We start from the raw sequence: 13428 nt of genomic DNA, 5'->3' as shown, positions 1-13428 counted from the left end.
CAGTACAGTGTATTAAACCAGGCTTTTTTTTTGGGGTTTTTTTTTTTTTTTTTTTTTTTTTTTTTTTAATTGTGGCACATGCACCTGTACCGTAGTGAAACACAATGTTGGTAAAGCACAACGGGCTCTTGGTCTCCACCCATAAACACCATAACTTAAACCATAAACACCCATAACTTAAAGTTAATTATTCACTTGTCATTCGTTCAGCTTATTCATAAAAGGATTCATGTTCGTTAGAACTAGAATGATTGTCTAGGTAAGGCAAAGAAAGTGGAAAAAGCACAGGAAGCTTGAGTTATGCTGAGCCTCATATTTCTAAGGTTATTTGGGATTTTTAAAATGAAATATTGTAGATATTTCTAACTTGTGTTTGCTCATAATTCTAACCTCAACTGGTTCTAAATGTAATGCTGGATGTAGATTAAAACCCAATTGTATAACGTCCTAGAAATAAAATACTGCACTTTAGGCTTACATAGATTAATATTTTAATTATGTGCTTTATTTATGATAATCCTCATTTCCGCTATTTTTCTTTCAGATCACAACGAGAGGAAGCAACAACGCGGGAATATTTTTGGTTTTTCCCTCGGGTCGGAAGATAACGATGAATTACGCCACAAATAAAACACATTTGATGCAAACATTACAGCCTGGCTGCCGTGGAATCGCGGCGTGTGACTGACTAAAACAACCTGGTTTTTACCTCTGGCCCACGAGATAATTTTAAAAAACACGCCTCGTTATTAAAATAAATTTTTTTCGGACTCAGATTGTACCAGAAACTGTTTAAACCCGGTGAAAAAAACTTTAATTAATCTCCAAGAGATGAAACTGCACCCACGGCGGCAAGGCTGGAGCGCCTCGCAGTGACGTCACTGCCCGCGCGCCTTCCCGGCGTGCCCCGCGGCTCCCGTTGCGCCTCGGCGGCGCTGCCCGGCCCGGCCCTTTCCCGGTCTGTTCCCGAGCCTTTCCCGGCCTTTCCCTCAGCCATTCCCGGCCCCTTCCCGGCCTGCCCGCCCCGCCATGCCCCCCAAGAAGCAGCAGCAGCCGGCGGGGGGCAGCAAGAAGGCGGACCAGAAGAAGAAGGAGAAGATCATCGAGGTGAGGAAGGCCCCGGGCCCGGCCCTGCCGCTGCCGGCGGCTGCCCCGGCTGGAGCGGCCCCGGGACGGCCCCGCAGCCAGGCGATGGGTGCTGCGGGGGTGCCGCGGCGCTGCCCTGCGTGCTCCCGTGTGCCCCGAGCCCGGCTCGCCCAGGTGTCGCTTTGTGTCCTTGCGGGCTGGACCGGGCGCTCTCCGGAGCGTCCTTCCCAGCCCTCACAACCCTGTGGTTGATTCCTCGCTCAGCTTGAAAACACGGGTGTGGTTTGTTCCGCGGCTTCTCGTTACAATTTGACCCGTGTGACGAGGTGTTTTTATTTTAAAAAGACTGCAGGAGGGGTACCTGTGGCTGTGTGTCTTGGTTATTAGGACAGTCACACACCAACCTTATGCTGACAACGGAAGAATTTATGTTGAGGGCACAAGCAGAGCAGTTATAGACAATTACATATTTACCTGAATTTGTTGGCATGAAAGACCGTAGCTGCTCAGCTGTTAGGGCAGAACATCTGCACAGTGTGAGTGTTGTTTTACACCTGAGGCTGCAGGATGTTGTTCCTGTGCTCTTGGGAAATACGAGGTGAGAGCAGTTGGTCCTGTGTTCTCCTGGCTTTGGGCTTGCAGAGGTTCTTGCTGAATCCAGCTGCTGAATCCAGCTGCACGGGAAAATTCTGTTTGTTACAAAGACGTGCAGCTGAAAGGGGAAAAGCTTGCCCTGGTTCTTAACAACACCTCAACCACATAATTCAACTGCAGAGGGATTATATCCTCCATGTGGCGTTTACAGTGGAAATCAAGTGTGTGAATGATGGATTTTCTTTCCCGAGTGATTGTTTTGACTCCTCAGATTGGCACAAAGTAACAGAAGACCAGCTGGTGTTGATGGGGGATATGCTGTAAGTGAAGGCAGGGTGACACTGGAAACTCGGAGCTGTCTATTCTCTAATTATTTTATCCTAGACTTTTGGGTTGTCAGGGCTTCCAAAAGTGTGTTTGAACTGAAGTGTTATCACTGGATGAGCACCTGCTGCTTTTTTCTGGAAGGGAAAAAAAACCCGAAGTTGGTATCAAATCCAAGGCACAGTTGGTTTTTTTAATGCAGGTTTTTTTAATGCAGGGGTTTTTTAATGCAGGGTTTTTTTAATGCAGGTTTTTTTAATGCAGGGGTTTTTTTAATGCAGGGTTTTTTTAATGCAGGGTTTTTTTTAATGCAGGTTTTTTTTAATGCAGGTTTTTTTAATGCAGGTTTTTTTTAATGCAGGTTTTTTTAATGCAGGTTTTTTTAATGCAGGGGTTTCTTGGGTTGCTTGTGTTGCTGGAGGAAATGATCTGTGTTTCACTGAAAACTTGAAAGGAGCGGCAAGGGTGGGGTTTTTTGTTGTTGGCTTTGGTTTTGCTTTGTAATCCACGTGGCTGTGTTTATCTCTTGCTTTAGGACAAAACATTTGGCCTAAAGAATAAAAAAGGTGCAAAGCAGCAGAAGTTCATCAAGGCTGTGACTCACCAGGTGAAGTTTGGTCAGCAAAATCCACGCCAGGTAAGCATTATTTACTGTCCAGTGTTTCCTTCTGTGTAGTCAGATCATGTTGCAGTGTTCATACAGATGGTCCTGTACTGAGGGGGAAAAAATTTGAGCTGTTCTTTGCCTCGTGTTGTTGTGACTGGCACAGATGTCACTAACACACATTTTTTATGACTGCCCTAATAAATGAGCTCACAAAGCTTGTTTAGCTGAGAATTCTGTACCTGTGTCAAGGTGGTACAGAGTGGGAGGGTTTGTTATTGATCTGGGGTTTTGTTTTAGTTTTTGTTTATAAAAAAGGGGAAACAAATGCACCCCAACCAAACTCAGCTAAAGGGGGTGGGGTTTTTTCCTATGTAGTGTTCTGATAGTAATGGAATTAAATTTAAGGTATGCCTGAAATTAAACTGTGGATACCGCCTGTCAACCCAGTACAGTTGTACCTTCTTTCTCTTTTTTCACTTTAATTCCCACCTTACCTGAGAAATAGGGAGCAATTATGAAAAAAAAAAAGAATAGTTGTTACTAAAACTGGAATTGGGAGAAGATAAAAAAAGTATAGGCTTGTATGTGCTTGTGTTTCCACTCACTGAGGTATTTATTGTAATTTTAAGTGGAAACAAGTCTGAATCTATTTGCTGAACTGTTTGGTCTGAGAAACTGAAATTCTGAGCCTCTGTCTGCTACTGTGCTCTTCTGTAGGATGAAATAAAATGAGGTACAATGGTTAGATTATACTCATCAGAAAACATGGATTTATTGGAAATAGTTATAATGGGAATTATGCAGGTCTCTTATTCTCACAGTGCAGGGGAGGCTGGTGGTTAATTATTTACAGGGCTTTCTGCTCTGTGAATAAGCCTGCAGAATAATTACATTGTGCCAGCTAAACTCATGATGTCATAATGCATTCCTTGAGCGACAGAAGGATGAACTGACAGATGGCAGGTACAATTTGGAAAGTAAAGCTGATATTGAGGTCATGAGGACTCATAAGAGATTCCTTGATGTCACTTGAAAAACACCGATGGTGTTCAAGCAGTTCTGAAACTTGTCCATGATATCCCTGGATCTGTGGCAGGTGTAGGAATACCAGTGTGTAAATGAGCCAGCCTGAAATCATTTCTCTCTTAAATGCTGGTAGCTATTGACTGATGGATGGCAGAACCAAATTCTTACACCCTATTATACCTCTCTTACCTTATGAAATAGCTTTCACTTAGGGCTGTGCCTGAGAAAGAAAGCGTTTTAAAGCAATTTTCCTTGTGTCCTGAAGTGAAAATGCTGTCAGAGTTTTGGCCTTGGTGTTTGGTGGTGGTTTTGTTTGTTTGTTTGTTTTCATCTTCATGCCTCTAGAACCCTGGGGTGAAACAAAAGCATTCTGAAGTATCACTCTCTATAGTTGACACACATGGGTCTGCATGTTATATAAAATAGCATTTGCTAACCTTCAGTGTGAAAACTGGCCAAGCTGCTGATTCCTGAAACAATTTGGTGTATTTTTTGGGAAATGCACCCCAAGAACAAAGCTCCTTTTTTTAATATTGCACTGTATTTCAGAAAAAAGTCCCCTCCATACTCGTACAGTGGTGCTGTCCCACCAGCTTCCCATAAGGATCAGAGTCAAACAATCACAGAGCCATGAAGGGTGGAGAAGAGCTCTGAGATTGATGTGAACTCTGCTGTGTTATCACTAAACCATGTTCACACATGTTTGAACACTGTTAGGGGTGATGACTCCACCACTTCCCTGGCCACCCTCTTCCAATGCTTGACCATTCCTTTCAGTGAAGGAATTTTCCCCCATAACCAATCTAAACATTCTCTGGTGCAGCTTGAGGCCATTTCCTCTCCCCCTGTCACTTTTTACCTGGGAAAAGAGACCGCCCCCCACCTGGCTACAACCTCCTTTCATACCTGATCTAACAGTGTTTCTGGCTTATCCAAGAAGGGTGAGGCACAGTCGGGTTTTTTTCCTTGTCCATAAACTTGACTGGCTATTTTAACACACAGTCCTTGGGAAGTGAGTCCTGGCATTCTGATTTTGCATTTGTAACTTCGAGTTCGGGGTTGTTCTAGGCTGCTCAAACGGAAAGTGAGAAGAAATTAAAAAAAGAAGACAAGAAAAAGGAGCTGCAAGAATTAAATGAGCTCTTCAAGCCTGTGGTTGCTGCACAGAAAATTAGCAAAGGTATGACTGATTTTTCTACTTTTATATTCTTATTCATAGAGCTATTTGGGGTAGAATAACCCTGCAAAACCACCAGGTGATATTGAGTGGGCAGCTGAAGATACTTTGATGTTTCTGGGGGTGTGGCATGATTGTGTGTGTGTGTGTGCTGGTGTTTAAAGCAGCCTGTCTGCTCAGGGGAGTGTGAACATGCAGGTAGTGCAAGGAATGTAAGGTAACTGTTGCCTTCACAGAAAACTTGTGTTGCAAGTCATTTATTTCTCATTTAGCCATGTCTAAATAAATGCATTTCTACCTGCTTTCATTGCTTTTCCTGATCGCCTCCCAAAGCTCAAATAATTCCTTAGTGGTATGATTTTTACTTATACTGTAGTTAGATTGAGTGAATTGTTTGTTCTGTTATAAAAAGTTGTTTATTTTGGGGACTGTGAACAACCATCTTATTTCTGTTACTGAAGAAAGTGGTATGAAGGGGTGCAGGTTAAATTGTTATTTTTTTCTAGTGTTTCCTTGGTAACATTCAGAAGGTGCTTTACTGTGAATAGGGAAGAAGTTGCCCAGTGATCTCTTATATGTTGTATTATGTAAATGAATAATTTGCTCTGGCACACTGCTGTCCATATCTCTTTAAATAGTCAAGTGCCAGCTTTGATACTTAATGCAAATATCTTGCAATAAAAGAAAGTATGACGTTATTTTAAGAAGGCATTTTCATTCTCCATAAATCCTAGGTATTCTTCTTGGGATTTCTGATATATAGCTTTTGCTAAAAAATAGTATTAAAATATAAACCCTTTCTCCACTCAGGTGCTGACCCCAAATCTGTAGTGTGTGCTTTCTTCAAGCAAGGCCAGTGCACTAAAGGGGACAAGTGCAAGTTTTCTCATGATTTGTCTCTGGAGAGGAAGTGCGAGAAGCGGAGTGTCTACATTGACGCCAGAGATGAAGACCTTGAGAAAGGTAGAGCGCTTTTAGAAAATGACTGCCCAGCTGCTCTGCTTCTGAAACTGGAATTTTAACCTTAAGGGTCTTCTGTGTCGAGGTTGTGATACTGAAGAGCCCAAGGCAGCCCGTCCTTGCACCACTGCAAACTGCCTTTTCCAAGCGTGTCCACAGGTGTTCTTTAGACCTTCTTCAGAAGGTGATGCTGAATGGCGTGTGATGGATTATGCTGTGCAAGCAGCAAGCTGTACAGCGTTTGATCTTTCTGGTAGTTGCTGTTTCCTAAGAGCAAAAGCAGAATGTTTGATGAGCTACTGGAGTTTCTCTATCTGTTTTGATGCTCAGGTTATATGACCTGACCTTCTGGACATTGCCCTCCAACCTTACCTTTGTTTTTTTCTTTCTTTTCCCCTGTCCATGCTGAGTCCTGTACAGGTGGAATGACACACTGCTCAGTCTTTAACTGAAACACGTTCCATGCATTTCAAAACATAAAATTCCTAAGGCTTTTGGAGAAATTGTCTTGTGGGCGGCCTTGGGGAATTTGCGAACTCGAAGAGCCTGCATTTATTTTCCGTTGTATAAGCTAGCTAAAATAGAAGAATTGCATGCTAGAACTGTTACTAGGCAGAAAAGCAGCTTGACAGCAGTGTTCAGTATCTGGAGTTTTTGTGAAACCATCTGTTGTCTTTTTCTAGATACAATGGACAACTGGGATGAGAAGAAGCTGGAAGAAGTGGTGAACAAGAAGCATGGTGAGGCGGAAAAGAAAAAACCCAAAACCCAAATAGTAGGTGGTCTGTCTTTATTTTAATAATTCTAATAATCAGTTGCACTTCTATATTTACTTTTTTAATAGTAACGCATTTCACCTGTTCCTTCTGTTTTGAGTACAGCTGATTTTTGGATTCCTGAACTTCTGTGGTGGAAAACGCTGGGGATGATAAGAGAATACAGGGCTAACCACTGTTGTTTTTATCCAGGTCTGCAAATATTTCCTTGATGCCATTGAAAACAACAAATACGGCTGGTTTTGGGTCTGTCCCGGAGGAGGAGACAACTGCATGTATCGCCACGCCCTGCCCCCAGGCTTCGTGTTAAAAAAGGACAAAAAGAAGGAGGAAAAGCAAGATGAAATCTCCTTAGAAGACCTAATAGAAAAAGAGGTAAAGTTGTCAGACAGGTACCTTTCGGTGGTAGTTGTTTTTACTGTTGCTCTGCTCTGAGGAGGCAAGTGGAAAGAACCTGCTAATTTCTAATTAATTAAGATGTTGTTACAGCTGTATGAGCTGTTTACCTAGTGAATAGAACTAACTAACTATAGCAGCATGTGCAGCTGTTGCTTGTGCTTTTTTTAGGAGGCTTCTATTTCTTACTGCTATTTCTCATTTATCTGTTACCAACAAAGGCTTCTGGGGCCTTTCACATCCCCAGCTCGATCTCCTGAGTTCTCCCATAACTCTCCAATGGGGAAGCAACACCCGAGAGAACAAGGCCTTCTGAAGGTGTTGCTGCTCTGCTTATTTCTGTCCCACTTGCTTGGCAGTGTGGTTGTGACAAGAACTGAGCTGTTATTGTTGCTTTCTCTCCTCCTTCACTTTCCCTGTCAACTTTCGTGTCTCACTAATTGGAAAATCACATGTTGAGTCAAACAATAAGATGATGGTGCAGGTTTGACAGTGCTAAGAGTCAAGAAAGAATCAGAAAGAAATGCTTTCTATTACTTTCTGGGCAAGTGTAATTACATTTTGATTTGTTGTAGCCTTTTTGGAAAGAGTTTCTAGCATTAATCAGTCTCTTTCCTTGACAGCGTGCTGCCTTAGGACCAAACGTTACCAAAATTACTCTAGAGTGTTTTATTGCCTGGAAGAGAAGAAAAAGACAAGAAAAAATTGATAAGGCTGAGCAAGACATGGAGAGGAGGAAAGCAGATTTTAAAGCTGGCAAAGCATTGGTGGTAAGTTCTACAGTCCATTTCTTAATGTAAGAAGAGGGAGTAAATACAGCTTCGTAATAAGGTAGCTGGCCTGGAATTGCTTGGTGGGTTTTTTGGATCCTTTTCTTTTCCATGTCTTTTTTTTGTGGTTTGGGTTGTTTGGGGTTTTTTTAAGTAGTATAAGTTCCTTGAAGTGATAACTGGAGGTTTCTTTTCCTGTGAACAGATTAGTGGACGTGAAGTGTTTGAGTTCCGGCCAGAGCTGGTTGATGCAGACGATGAAGAAGCAGATGACACCCATTATGTTCAGGGAGCAGGAGATGATGATGAGGTAAAGAACAGGATTAAATCAAGTAACGCTTCAGTAGCATTCAAATTTGAAAGCTTTTCATTTGAGAACTCTTAGAGTGCAATTAATAAGTTCAGTTCTTAATTTAATACCGTCACAGAGTAGATTTGATCAGAATGTCCGTGCTGAAGGTGGAAAAGGCTGTTGCAGTTGTGCAGAAGTGAGGACTTCTGTGGAAAAGCAATTCATGCAGAGCACCCTGGTTTATTTTTTCAGATGGAAGACCCTGTGTGCATAAATGATGTGGATTTGAACCTGTATGTCCCCAAGGCCGTGGAGGAGACTGGGATTACAGTGGCTAGTCCTGAGCGGTTCAGCACCTACACTTTGGTAGAAAAGGATGGTAAGCTCTGCCCTGGGGCATCACTAACACAGGGGTGTTACTTGGGAGACTGCCAAAAGGGAGATGGCAGTTTTAATCCCCCACCCTTTTTAAACCAATAATTCGGTTCTGTTAGTGGTACATGTCATGTAGTTACTAAAGGAAAGGCTTATATGCACTTACTTTCTTAAATTCAAGTTTAAATTCAAGGTAGTGTTTATGGAAAATAGCAGTTTGAGGGTGTGGGGCTTGGAGTTATTCTTTTTTTTAACCTGTTTTCATAATTGATTATCCAGACCTGCATGTTAATCAGGCATGTGCAGTTTAACCAATCTAAGTCTGCATGAATTTCAAATATAAACAAATTTAAAATTTCAACTTCTACACAGTCTCAAAACTTGATGAAAGCAAGTTCAGTAGGACTGTGGATTCGAACTGGTGATTAGGAAACCTGTGACACTGAAGTGCCTAAGAGTTGTGTTTATTTTCAGATAATAAATTAAGTGAAGCTTCTGGTGGTGATGTAAACAGCAGCGAGCAAAACGATTTAGAGGAAGACAATGATGGAGATGGGGAATTGGAAAATGGAGTAATTGATGCTGTCCCAGTTGATGAAAATCTGTTTACTGGAGAGGACTTGGATGAACTAGAAGAAGAACTAAACACTCTTGATTTAGAAGAATGAACTAAAAAGCTCCAGTGAGGAATTAAATCTATGTGACAAAGTGAAAACTGACTACATTTTTTCTCCTTTTTGAATAGAATTCTTAAACAGGATGTTTATGGGTATGCAGCTGAATATGATGGGCACGTGGTATCCCAGGAATGTTTTCCTTCGGTCTCATCTACTCCAGTCTTGACTATGCTCGCAGTAAAACTTTCAGAGTAGGTCAGAATTACTCGACAGCTGACTTTGCAGGCAGTGAGATTAGAACTTTCAACTAAAAGTAAGAAGTGTTAAGTGCTGTGCAAGTGGGCAATTTGACACCAGGTACAGTATAAAGATCCAAGTATTCATCCTTCACAGAAATGGCATTTTTATTAGTGATTGTGTTTAGGCAGGACACTGTAATGGAGCTGATGCAGATGATGCTTCTTTCCGTGGTGATTAGCTTTACTTGATCGGCTGGATGCTGAAGATTCTCAACTGATAGATCAGACAGTACAATATGGTGCCCTCTGTTTAAAATATTTCAAACTTTCTCGTCACCTTTTGCCAATAAATCTGTAAATAAAAAAACTATCAACTTTAAAAGACCCGTGTTGATTTCTCTCTGCTAAGTTAGGGTGTGGTACCAAGCTGCTGAGGGCCTTTGGAGCGCTGGCAGGAGCAGGAGCTTGTGCAGGGCCGTGTTCCCGAGGGCAGCACTCACTGTCAGGCCTCCACCCCTCGGGATGGCCTTTCCCAAAGGATCCAGTCCCTGCCATGAGGGTTTCCCAGTGGTGGTGATGTAGGTCGTGTCTCCTTGCCACGCTCCCAGAAACATCTGCAACAACATTGTTGTGCTAAAGATACCACTTGTATCGACTTCCCTGAAGCTTTGAAATTACTCCTTAAAGGCCCTTAAGAGTCCAGGCGTTCTTAAAGAGCTTTCCCCAACTGCTTTTGGGTGGGAATAGCTGCTCCAATGGTTATTTCTGACTCTTGTGTCTTGAATGCTATTTCTAAATTAGCTGACTTAGACCTTTTTTCCCCTTTTGGGGATCTTTGTGGAATTCGTTTTCTCCTTTAGGAACAAGAAGCAGTACTTGGGAGAAAGAGGCCCACAAGAAACTTGACTTCTAAAATGTAAGTGCTTAAGGAAAAGCTGCAGTATCAGGTGGAAATATTTATTTATGCAGGTTTTTCTCCCGTGGCCATAAATAAACAGTGTTGATTGTTGTGTTACACTGGCCAGCAGTGGGATTGCTGGCTGTCAGGACACCTGGGAATGCAATTCATTTGAATGTACGTTGCATAGTTTTTCAAAGTTGTATATTTTAAATGGGAATAAAGGTAATTTAATCGTTATCGAGGACGAGAATGGCTTTCTATGTGTTGTGTCTGAAAGGCTGGTTTATTGCATCTCATACTCACTTGTGTAGTGCTGATTTGCCTCCCTGATATAAATAGGTTAAACCGTGGCCAAAATTGTGTTTGTGTTACTTATTTGCATTTTGCAGTACTAATTTCAGCTAATAAAACACAGATGAGCAGCAGAGGGGGTCCTTGTGGGTCTAAAGGGCCTGGTTGTGGTGCACAACCCCTTTGTGCAGGTAAGTTGGTTCAGCATTAGAAGGGAGTCCACCTGGGTATGACATCACTGAGCTGTTCCTGTTGATGCAAACTTCACCAAATTAGCCTGATAATCAAGTGAGTTGAGTCAATTCTGGAAAAATGAGATATAATCTGGATCCTAAAATAATAGTGTTTTCATTTCAGTGACTGTCCGGTTATTAGGGGTCAAAAATAGGGTGTTTCCTTGTTCCAGGAGCAGGAAGGCTCAGTTCAGGACACACACACTGGGTTCAGGAAAATATTTGGTTAAAAATTCAAGGTAAAAACTGGCCTTAAATATTACATTATCTATGAGTTGTTTGTAATAGAAATATTGCTGTTTTGGTTTTTTTTTTTTAGTGGACAATGCTCCCCAGCTGCTTTTTATCAAGGGGAGGTTTTACTATTGATAAACTTTGAACCAAGCAGTGATACTTGTCTTGGCAGCCCAGTATTGTCATAATAGATTGAGCTTTTTTTGGTGTGCTGGTTACAGAAAGAATGTACACATACAAATTAATATGTTTATTCATCTTTCACAGTTCTCTAGTCAGACGTGGAATAATAAGTGTCAAAAAAAAAACAAACCCTATGTCTCAGACATTCTGAATGCTGAGTTCTAATTCTTTTGCAATGCTGATGCTCCTTTTTAAAAACCATCTGGATGTAGTAAGTAATGCAGGCTTAAATATTTTGTAAGCTTATATATCTTGTAGATAGCCTACCTGGGAGTTTTACAAGCAGTGTTTGTTATTCCTGTTCCATGTGCTGCTTTGTAATAACTCACTGGAACTGCAGAGTGATCAAACACCTGAACTGAAAGGTTTTAGGTCTTTGTTTTCCTCACAGTGAAATTATTACAGCCCTAAGCTGAGAGGAAGGAATTGCTCTCATATGCAGATATCCCCATGTATATTCACCTGAAGGGTAAATACCCCCTGAATAACATGGATGAGAATTGGAAGAGAGTTGGAAACACGAGAGCTGGGAAGGCCAGAGGAACTGCCAAGAAACCCTCTAATAGCAGCTGCACTGGCTCAGCCCAAGAGCCTGTTCATCAAACTCCAGAAAGAGCAGGAACATGGGGAGGAGGTAAGAAAAGGACAAGCCCATGCACTGCTCGGGAGTGCTTGGCTAGGGAGCTTCCTATAATTATTAATTAATTAATTCCCTCTTCTAGATGTTATGCTGTGGTAGCTTTCTCTTCTGAGTGTGTTCCTCTTTCTCCCTCTAATCCTTGTACATTTGTATCATCTTTGGGAAACTCAAGGGCTCCACAGCTCTGCTACATTTGGTTTGGGACATGACTCCTACCGGCTTGTACTGTGAGATCTCAAGGGAAAAACACTTGAGGAAGTCATATCCTCTGCCTTTGACTCGATGCCAGCTAGACAAAGTGGGTATAAAAAAGGGAGTTCATGTCTTTCAGTTGTGAAGAACACACTCTCTTGATGCATTTCAGTGCTAGAAACAGATTTTTTCCAAAATTAAAAGCTTTCTCTCTAAGCATGCTTCATTTTTCTGCTACTAATAGGCAAAATCTTTCATAAAGCAGGTGTTTGCTTCTGGTGAGGTACCAGGGGGGTTTTTTTGTGTAGCTGTAAACACCTAAAGGGCTTTTCCAGTGATATCTGCAAATCTGCCTTCTCTTCTTCTCTCACACTGGCATTAGAGGTTTAGAGGAGACCTTGGCTTAGCCTGTCACACTTAGTCCTTGCCTTTCAATAGATGCTCTGTCTCTTTGCAGAGAGCAGCTGTTGCTGGTGTCAGCAATAAGGCCAGGATGTTTTATTCATTTATGATGTTACAGCCCTAATATGGGGCCACAATGGGCTCCTTCATAGCACGGCACTGAAATGAATGCCAAAAATAACCAGCTCTTTCAATCAGAAAATGGCAGCAGCATCTCGTTTGTGTTCAGGGAAAGAGACCCCAGAGATAATCTCATTTATCTTACATTTTTGATTTGAAAATGCTTAGAAAGTCTTGTAATACATTGGGACATAAATTTTGAGCAAGGCTGGCTTAGCACTGAGGAGATGTTCCCAAAGTTACCCAGTCAGGCTTCCAGGAGGTGTCAGAGCTGCACCTTGTGGTGGTTATACCAGCCCTACACCACGAGCTCTTCTTGTCAGCACAAGAAGACTGTTCTGTAACTAGTGGTTGCAAATCCTGTGCCCCACACAGTGCCCTCCACACACAGATGCCAAGCTGCAGTTCTGCACACTTGCTGTACACGAATAATTGCCCATTCTTTGTGTGTGTGGGGAGCGGGGAGAAGCAGAGCGAGCAGTCTTCCCCCGGGACAGCAAGAAGGAGGAGGCTTTTAAATGTGCTCTTTATTCAGGGCATGGAAGTGTCTGCAGTTTCCCCTTCTGATGGCTGTTGTCAGCACTGACTGGCAGACCTCAGTTTGATAGCTGCAAAAATAGTTCTCTTGCCACCAGCACCCAGCTGGGGGGATGGATTGGAGCGACCTGCTGGCCATTGCAGGTTGATGGCTTAGAAGCAAACAGTAGAAACTTTGGGAACAAAACAGATCCAGCCTCACCCCCCTGGGCAAACCTGCTGTTAGAATGGTTAAAGATGTGATTCTGTATTGGTCAGTGTTCTTTAGCTTTTATTCCTTGAGAAGAAGCACTTTTTATTTGACTTGGCAGACGCAGTCACCAGTTTTATAGATAAGGGCGTGCCTTAGTTTAGTATTTATGCCAGACAGGACAGTATTCCTTAGACACAAAGGAGTAAAATATAAGGGCTTCAAGGTGAGGGTGAGCTGGGGTTCTCTGGGGGAAAATGGGTATT

At 42.3% G+C, this 13428-nt stretch overlaps 1 protein-coding gene across 1 annotated transcript; it reads left to right on the top strand.

Moving 5' to 3' along the window:
• The first annotated feature begins 921 nt into the window (after positions 1 to 921).
• ZC3H15 (zinc finger CCCH-type containing 15) lies at positions 922 to 10377 on the top strand. The gene is made up of 10 exons (XM_050340132.1): positions 922 to 1107; positions 2540 to 2641; positions 4706 to 4817; positions 5625 to 5777; positions 6458 to 6549; positions 6743 to 6925; positions 7570 to 7716; positions 7922 to 8026; positions 8261 to 8387; positions 8858 to 10377. The coding sequence occupies exons 1-10, from the start codon at positions 1030 to 1032 to the stop codon at positions 9049 to 9051; spliced, it is 1293 nt and encodes a 430-aa protein (XP_050196089.1). The 5' UTR covers positions 922 to 1029; the 3' UTR covers positions 9052 to 10377.
• The last annotated feature ends 3051 nt before the right edge of the window (positions 10378 to 13428 follow it).

This window comes from Myiozetetes cayanensis, unplaced genomic scaffold (genome assembly GCF_022539395.1).
Source record: "Myiozetetes cayanensis isolate MyiCay16 unplaced genomic scaffold, myiCay2020 scf9, whole genome shotgun sequence".
Classification (NCBI taxonomy): Eukaryota; Metazoa; Chordata; class Aves; order Passeriformes; family Tyrannidae; genus Myiozetetes; species Myiozetetes cayanensis.
The sequence above is the reverse complement of the archived record's forward strand: the minus strand, read 5'-3'. Positions and strand labels throughout refer to the sequence as shown.